The 8,671-nt window shown below is 47.1% G+C and overlaps 1 protein-coding gene across 1 annotated transcript in view; it reads right to left on the bottom strand.

The window, feature by feature from the left end:
- The window catches only part of tmc7 (transmembrane channel like 7), a 26,002-nt gene extending 17,581 nt beyond the window's left edge, over nt 1-8,421 (bottom strand). The window contains exons 1-5 of the mRNA XM_016576111.1: nt 8,403-8,421; nt 8,317-8,361; nt 6,661-6,907; nt 6,301-6,449; nt 5,947-6,102 (exon numbers count right to left, since the gene is read on the bottom strand). Of these exons, the coding sequence (XP_016431597.1) occupies nt 5,947-6,102; nt 6,301-6,449; nt 6,661-6,907; nt 8,317-8,335 (571 nt within the window). The 5' untranslated portion in view covers nt 8,336-8,361; nt 8,403-8,421. The remainder of the gene's footprint in view (nt 1-5,946; nt 6,103-6,300; nt 6,450-6,660; nt 6,908-8,316; nt 8,362-8,402) is intronic.
- Between the last annotated feature and the right edge of the window lie 250 nt (nt 8,422-8,671).

The following is an 8,671-nucleotide window of genomic DNA, read 5'->3' as shown; positions in this document are numbered from 1 at the left end:
ACTTGTCACACAATTTCTGAAAGCTGACACTCAAACACCAGAAGCACACACCAAATCTGCAAAACCATACACTAATTCTCAGCCTTTGACTCAGTTTTCAATTTCATAAAACCATTTTTGCAAAACACAACACACAGTTCTCTATGTAACACACAAAAATCTAACAGGGATTAATATTATGGCAAAGGTGTTTGCAAATGTTTGCTTTTGAGATGTGTTTGTGATATTTTGAATGCAGTGCTTCATTTTACAAGATATGTGAGGCATTTTGCATTTTGTGCGTGCAATTCTTGGATTTGTGTGTAAAGTTGTGAAAAAAAGAGGCAAAGTTTTGAAAATGTAAGCAGTTTAAAAAACTGTAAATGTAATTAAATTATACATTTAAATGGTAACTCTGAAATACGGTCTCATTTGTTAACATTAGTTCATACATTAACAGCATACAATGAGCAATATATTTTTATAACAATTATCAATTGTTATAAAACAATAATACATGTTAATTAATAAAAACACAGTTTTCAAGTTAGTTCAAAGTGAATCAACTAATGTTAACAGATACAACTTTTGATTTTAAAAATGCATTAGTAAATGCTGAAATACATATTCTGAAATTTATAAATTTATAAGTTTGTTAATGCAATCAACTAATGTTCTATTAACTACTAACTAACGTAATCAACGTTACCAAAAGTATTATCAAGTAAATACTTGAAATTAACTTCAAAAACATCTCAAAAATAATTAAATTGACAAATTTTGACAACAAAACAATCTTAAAATTCTATGTTAAGTGTAGTTAAATTTAAAGAAAATATTGACACATTAAGACATCAGATGTTATAAATTAAAGACAAATAAATTCATTTCAAGGCATTTCTTACCCCCGTATTTGGAATTATACACTTTTTTTTGTGGCATCTTAATGTCTTAACACAATGAATTATTAGAATCTATTGTTAGATTTGTTTTCTGACTAAGCATTGAAGAGAAATCTGCAGCTGAAGCTTCAGTCCTCGTACAGCGTTTGCTCTCACGTCTGTGTTTAGTGGAGGTCAGACTCTTTAAATGTTAATCGGCCCATTAGATCGTAGAGGCTCTTGTGTTACGAGCTCTTGACTGACAAAAGCCTCTCTGTGTGAGTGTGTGTGTGTGTTACCTGTGAGCCGAGGCTTTTATCAGTATTGTGAACTGCAGCAGGCTTTAGTCACCGACACACAGATCCTCTTACACATGATAAGAGCCTGCGCGCGCGTGTGTGTGTGTGTGTGTGTGTGTAACAGAGAGGTGTGTGTGTGTGAGACACAGAGGTGTGTGAGTGTGTGTGTAACAGAGAGGTGTGTGTGTGTGTGTGTGTTTAACAGAGGTGTGTGTGTGTAACAGAGAGGTGCGTGTCTGTAACAAAGAGGTGTGTGTGTGTGTGTGTGAGACGCAGAACTGTGTGTGTGTGTGTGTGTAACAGAGAGTTGTGTGTGTGTGTGTGTGTGTGTAACAGAGAGGTGTGTGAGACGCAGAGCTGTGTGTGTGTGTAACAGAGAGGTGTGAGACGCAGAGCTGTGTGTGTGTGTAACAGAGAGGTGTGAGACGCAGAGCTGTGTGTGTGTGTAACAGAGAGGTGTGAGACGCAGAGCTGTGTGTGTGTGTAACAGAGAGGTGTGAGACGCAGAGCTGTGTGTGTGTGTAACAGAGAGGTGTGAGACGCAGAGCTGTGTGTGTGTGTAACAGAGAGGTGTGAGACGCAGAGCTGTGTGTGTGTGTAACAGAGAGGTGTGAGACGCAGAGCTGTGTGTGTGTGTAACAGAGAGGTGTGAGACGCAGAGCTGTGTGTGTGTGTAACAGAGAGGTGTGAGACGCAGAGCTGTGTGTGTGTGTAACAGAGAGGTGTGAGACGCAGAGCTGTGTGTGTGTGTAACAGAGAGGTGTGAGACGCAGAGCTGTGTGTGTGTGTAACAGAGAGGTGTGAGACGCAGAGCTGTGTGTGTGTGTAACAGAGAGGTGTGAGACGCAGAGCTGTGTGTGTGTGTAACAGAGAGGTGTGAGACGCAGAGCTGTGTGTGTGTGTAACAGAGAGGTGTGAGACGCAGAGCTGTGTGTGTGTGTAACAGAGAGGTGTGAGACGCAGAGCTGTGTGTGTGTGTAACAGAGAGGTGTGAGACGCAGAGCTGTGTGTGTGTGTAACAGAGAGGTGTGAGACGCAGAGCTGTGTGTGTGTGTAACAGAGAGGTGTGAGACGCAGAGCTGTGTGTGTGTGTAACAGAGAGGTGTGAGACGCAGAGCTGTGTGTGTGTGTAACAGAGAGGTGTGAGACGCAGAGCTGTGTGTGTGTGTAACAGAGAGGTGTGAGACGCAGAGCTGTGTGTGTGTGTAACAGAGAGGTGTGAGACGCAGAGCTGTGTGTGTGTGTAACAGAGAGGTGTGAGACGCAGAGCTGTGTGTGTGTGTAACAGAGAGGTGTGAGACGCAGAGCTGTGTGTGTGTGTAACAGAGAGGTGTGAGACGCAGAGCTGTGTGTGTGTGTAACAGAGAGGTGTGAGACGCAGAGCTGTGTGTGTGTGTAACAGAGAGGTGTGAGACGCAGAGCTGTGTGTGTGTGTAACAGAGAGGTGTGAGACGCAGAGCTGTGTGTGTGTGTAACAGAGAGGTGTGAGACGCAGAGCTGTGTGTGTGTGTAACAGAGAGGTGTGAGACGCAGAGCTGTGTGTGTGTGTAACAGAGAGGTGTGAGACGCAGAGCTGTGTGTGTGTGTAACAGAGAGGTGTGAGACGCAGAGCTGTGTGTGTGTGTAACAGAGAGGTGTGAGACGCAGAGCTGTGTGTGTGTGTAACAGAGAGGTGTGAGACGCAGAGCTGTGTGTGTGTGTAACAGAGAGGTGTGAGACGCAGAGCTGTGTGTGTGTGTAACAGAGAGGTGTGAGACGCAGAGCTGTGTGTGTGTGTAACAGAGAGGTGTGAGACGCAGAGCTGTGTGTGTGTGTAACAGAGAGGTGTGAGACGCAGAGCTGTGTGTGTGTGTAACAGAGAGGTGTGAGACGCAGAGCTGTGTGTGTGTGTAACAGAGAGGTGTGAGACGCAGAGCTGTGTGTGTGTGTAACAGAGAGGTGTGAGACGCAGAGCTGTGTGTGTGTGTAACAGAGAGGTGTGAGACGCAGAGCTGTGTGTGTGTGTAACAGAGAGGTGTGAGACGCAGAGCTGTGTGTGTGTGTAACAGAGAGGTGTGAGACGCAGAGCTGTGTGTGTGTGTAACAGAGAGGTGTGAGACGCAGAGCTGTGTGTGTGTGTAACAGAGAGGTGTGAGACGCAGAGCTGTGTGTGTGTGTAACAGAGAGGTGTGAGACGCAGAGCTGTGTGTGTGTGTAACAGAGAGGTGTGAGACGCAGAGCTGTGTGTGTGTGTAACAGAGAGGTGTGAGACGCAGAGCTGTGTGTGTGTGTAACAGAGAGGTGTGAGACGCAGAGCTGTGTGTGTGTGTAACAGAGAGGTGTGAGACGCAGAGCTGTGTGTGTGTGTAACAGAGAGGTGTGAGACGCAGAGCTGTGTGTGTGTGTAACAGAGAGGTGTGAGACGCAGAGCTGTGTGTGTGTGTAACAGAGAGGTGTGAGACGCAGAGCTGTGTGTGTGTGTAACAGAGAGGTGTGAGACGCAGAGCTGTGTGTGTGTGTAACAGAGAGGTGTGAGACGCAGAGCTGTGTGTGTGTGTAACAGAGAGGTGTGAGACGCAGAGCTGTGTGTGTGTGTAACAGAGAGGTGTGAGACGCAGAGCTGTGTGTGTGTGTAACAGAGAGGTGTGAGACGCAGAGCTGTGTGTGTGTGTAACAGAGAGGTGTGAGACGCAGAGCTGTGTGTGTGTGTAACAGAGAGGTGTGAGACGCAGAGCTGTGTGTGTGTGTAACAGAGAGGTGTGAGACGCAGAGCTGTGTGTGTGTGTAACAGAGAGGTGTGAGACGCAGAGCTGTGTGTGTGTGTAACAGAGAGGTGTGAGACGCAGAGCTGTGTGTGTGTGTAACAGAGAGGTGTGAGACGCAGAGCTGTGTGTGTGTGTAACAGAGAGGTGTGAGACGCAGAGCTGTGTGTGTGTGTAACAGAGAGGTGTGAGACGCAGAGCTGTGTGTGTGTGTAACAGAGAGGTGTGAGACGCAGAGCTGTGTGTGTGTGTAACAGAGAGGTGTGAGACGCAGAGCTGTGTGTGTGTGTAACAGAGAGGTGTGAGACGCAGAGCTGTGTGTGTGTGTAACAGAGAGGTGTGAGACGCAGAGCTGTGTGTGTGTGTAACAGAGAGGTGTGAGACGCAGAGCTGTGTGTGTGTGTAACAGAGAGGTGTGAGACGCAGAGCTGTGTGTGTGTGTAACAGAGAGGTGTGAGACGCAGAGCTGTGTGTGTGTGTAACAGAGAGGTGTGAGACGCAGAGCTGTGTGTGTGTGTAACAGAGAGGTGTGAGACGCAGAGCTGTGTGTGTGTGTAACAGAGAGGTGTGAGACGCAGAGCTGTGTGTGTGTGTAACAGAGAGGTGTGAGACGCAGAGCTGTGTGTGTGTGTAACAGAGAGGTGTGAGACGCAGAGCTGTGTGTGTGTGTAACAGAGAGGTGTGAGACGCAGAGCTGTGTGTGTGTGTAACAGAGAGGTGTGAGACGCAGAGCTGTGTGTGTGTGTAACAGAGAGGTGTGAGACGCAGAGCTGTGTGTGTGTGTAACAGAGAGGTGTGAGACGCAGAGCTGTGTGTGTGTGTAACAGAGAGGTGTGAGACGCAGAGCTGTGTGTGTGTGTAACAGAGAGGTGTGAGACGCAGAGCTGTGTGTGTGTGTAACAGAGAGGTGTGAGACGCAGAGCTGTGTGTGTGTGTAACAGAGAGGTGTGAGACGCAGAGCTGTGTGTGTGTGTAACAGAGAGGTGTGAGACGCAGAGCTGTGTGTGTGTGTAACAGAGAGGTGTGAGACGCAGAGCTGTGTGTGTGTGTAACAGAGAGGTGTGAGACGCAGAGCTGTGTGTGTGTGTAACAGAGAGGTGTGAGACGCAGAGCTGTGTGTGTGTGTAACAGAGAGGTGTGAGACGCAGAGCTGTGTGTGTGTGTAACAGAGAGGTGTGAGACGCAGAGCTGTGTGTGTGTGTAACAGAGAGGTGTGAGACGCAGAGCTGTGTGTGTGTGTAACAGAGAGGTGTGAGACGCAGAGCTGTGTGTGTGTGTAACAGAGAGGTGTGAGACGCAGAGCTGTGTGTGTGTGTAACAGAGAGGTGTGAGACGCAGAGCTGTGTGTGTGTGTAACAGAGAGGTGTGAGACGCAGAGCTGTGTGTGTGTGTAACAGAGAGGTGTGAGACGCAGAGCTGTGTGTGTGTGTAACAGAGAGGTGTGAGACGCAGAGCTGTGTGTGTGTGTAACAGAGAGGTGTGAGACGCAGAGCTGTGTGTGTGTGTAACAGAGAGGTGTGAGACGCAGAGCTGTGTGTGTGTGTAACAGAGAGGTGTGAGACGCAGAGCTGTGTGTGTGTGTAACAGAGAGGTGTGAGACGCAGAGCTGTGTGTGTGTGTAACAGAGAGGTGTGAGACGCAGAGCTGTGTGTGTGTGTAACAGAGAGGTGTGAGACGCAGAGCTGTGTGTGTGTGTAACAGAGAGGTGTGAGACGCAGAGCTGTGTGTGTGTGTAACAGAGAGGTGTGAGACGCAGAGCTGTGTGTGTGTGTAACAGAGAGGTGTGAGACGCAGAGCTGTGTGTGTGTGTAACAGAGAGGTGTGAGACGCAGAGCTGTGTGTGTGTGTAACAGAGAGGTGTGAGACGCAGAGCTGTGTGTGTGTGCGTAACAGAGAGGTGTGTGTGTGTGTGTGTAACAGAGAGGAGTGTGTGTGTAATAGAGAGGTGTGTGTGTGTGTGTGTGTGTAACAGAGCGGTGTGTGTGTGTAACAGAGAGGTGTGTGTGTGTGTGTAACAGAGAGGTGTGTGTGTGTGTGTGTGGTTACCGTTGCTGCTGCTGTAGGTGACGTTGTGTGCGCTGTGTGATGTGATAATCACCGGCAGCATCACAAACACAAACATCAGCAGAAACATGATGAAATTCAGAAGCACCAGGAAGCGCAGGAATGAAAAATACGACAGGATTCCCGTCCCAAACATGCCTGAGAGAAACAAACACACACAGAAACACATTAGCGCGTGTCGCTCTCAGAGTTTCAAGTTCACCTGCTTTAATGTGGGTCTCCATCACTGGACTGCAAGCCAGACACAAACCCCTCAACATCTTGATCCAAACCCTGGCCTCCCAGCAATCACATATACAGCAGAAAGACAGTAACGGCACAGAGAGAGACGCTGACCCTCGATGAGATGAATCTCTGCCCTCCAGAGCTGCAGAGACGAGAGCACATCCATCCCGTCCTCCTTGAGACGCTTCAGAGAGCGATGGACATTGAGCCTCCACAAACCCCAGCCGGTGAGAGTGCCGCCCTGCTGGAGACGCTGCTGCCTGCACACACACACACACACACACACGTATTCCAATACGAATGATAGCAAATCACATACTGTCAGATGGGAGAGATGTCAGCCAGCAGAGATCTGCTGAACGATCTTACAGAGGTAAATGAGTCAATATATAAATAAATAACTATATAGTACAGCTCTATACGCCACAATGGTGATATAATACTCCAGTTCCAGCATCCACACACACTCACTTCTCCCAGCGTTTCTCCTGCATGCTCTTGGGAAGCTCCCTCACGGGTTTGAGTTCCTCCCCGCCGTGGACAGGTTTCTGCTCCGCCCATTTCCCGCTGTTGATTGACGGCTGCCTGCCCCGCCCACTGCCCCGCCTCCTGGCACTGCCGCTGGAGCTGGACTTCCTCCGGTACAGCAGAGACTGATAGCTGGGCAGCTGCTCCAGCAGGAGGTGACTGGCAGGAGCCCGCCGGTCCGGGAAGAACACTGACGCACAGAAGTGTGTGAGGTTATTATTGCCATCTGACCTCAATAATGCCTCATATTTTAAAACATGTGTATTTGTGTCAAGCTCAATATCGCACGCAGCTCAGGATGGTCTTTAGGGCACAATTCACAGTGCATGGACTTTCAGAAATGTGCACATTCTTGCTCCTTAGACTCAAAACTAAAGTCCTAATGTATTTATCAAGATCAATATCCCACTTTTAGGGTGAGTTTATAACTAAGTCCCTTTGAGACAAGTCATGTCACTCGGCACAAGTGCAGCTCCTGTCTCTCTGAATGGGGAAAATAGGAGTGCAACATCTTTGAATATCTAAAGTCTTTGGTTTTTAATGGGACGGATTGTTTAAGGGGGAACCTACTGAGTGTAGTATGCGTGAGAAAGTGTAGTTTTTTTAAAACACTCCTACATTTTAGGGTGATTATTATTATCTCTATAATTTCCCCTTATATCAGTTCTCTATGGCAGAGTTCTGCTGTAGACATGACGAGACTGAGATTCTGGTTACAGTAGAAATCTGGGAAAAGCCTGCTATATTCATGTGTTTGGGGAAACAAACAGATCTAACATAAGCATGAGAACTGAAATAATTAACAGTCTTTTACAGTAATTATATTCATGATTGACAAATAATAGCTTATAGTCTAAAACACAAGTTTTCTTGGTCGCACATTAGCTTGGGGACCAATTCTCACTAATATGTGCTTTATAAGTACTAATAAACAGCCAATATGCTAGTGATATGCAAGCTAATTAGCAACTAGTTAATACTGAGAACTGGTCCCTAAACTAAAGTGTTTGCACACAATTTCTGACATAATATTTCACTTATTACTTATTTATACAAGTAAATGAAGTTAAATATGCCTGTTTGAATTGAGAATATAAAGAATGATCGCATATAAAGAACTATTTGTGTGCATGTGTGAGTATAAACAAAAGCCTGAAACACAATCCTGTTAGGATCCATTTGAGCTGTAAATGTAACACGAGCTGCTGAGGATCTGAGGCACCGCAGTGACGCACACAGATGTTGTAACACTGTAACAGCAGAGATCAGACGCTTCAGTGTGACTCTGCGCTGCATCAAACGCGTCGAGACTCGCAGCGCCGCATACTTTCGGTTCGCGACTCACGACAACAGCTAGACTTCACAGTCGAACATCACGATAAACTCCCCACACAAATAAAACACGCAGGCATTCCTCGGTGTGGCGGGTTTCATATTTCACCATCTCAGCCACCGAGCGGAAAATACACTCGGATCTTCCTCGTTTCGTCTAATTAACCATGTTAAAACTCATGTGTGTGATTACTGACACGCAAACACCACATAGTAAGTCACGCGCAACACATATTATGATAATCATAAACTTCTGCCGAAACTCACCCGCATCGGGCGCGTCCATGATCCGCTGGTCCAGATCAAACTCTCCCGTGACGCCTGCCGAGCGCTCGTGTGCTAACACGGAGTCAGCCGCGTTACTGAAGGCTAGCAGTGTTTCGTGTGTGTGTTGATGTTTAGGTGTGTTGGGCTGCGCAGTAGTGTTGGGTCGTTCTTGAACGAATCTTTAATGTGACTCGGGAAGAACGAGTCGTCTCGTGGAGTGATTCGTTCAGTCGCGCATGCGCAACATCCTATATGTCAGGTTTCCTCAATTAGTTTTCACCGAGGGCCGAATTCTGACAACAATACCAAGCCAAGGGCCACTGACCTATATATATATATATATATATATAAATAA

This window comes from Sinocyclocheilus rhinocerous, unplaced genomic scaffold (assembly GCF_001515625.1).
Source record: "Sinocyclocheilus rhinocerous isolate Xijiao unplaced genomic scaffold, SAMN03320098_v1.1 scaffold2309, whole genome shotgun sequence".
NCBI lineage: Eukaryota > Metazoa > Chordata > Actinopteri > Cypriniformes > Cyprinidae > Sinocyclocheilus > Sinocyclocheilus rhinocerous.
This window is presented reverse-complemented; position numbering and strand designations above follow the sequence as displayed.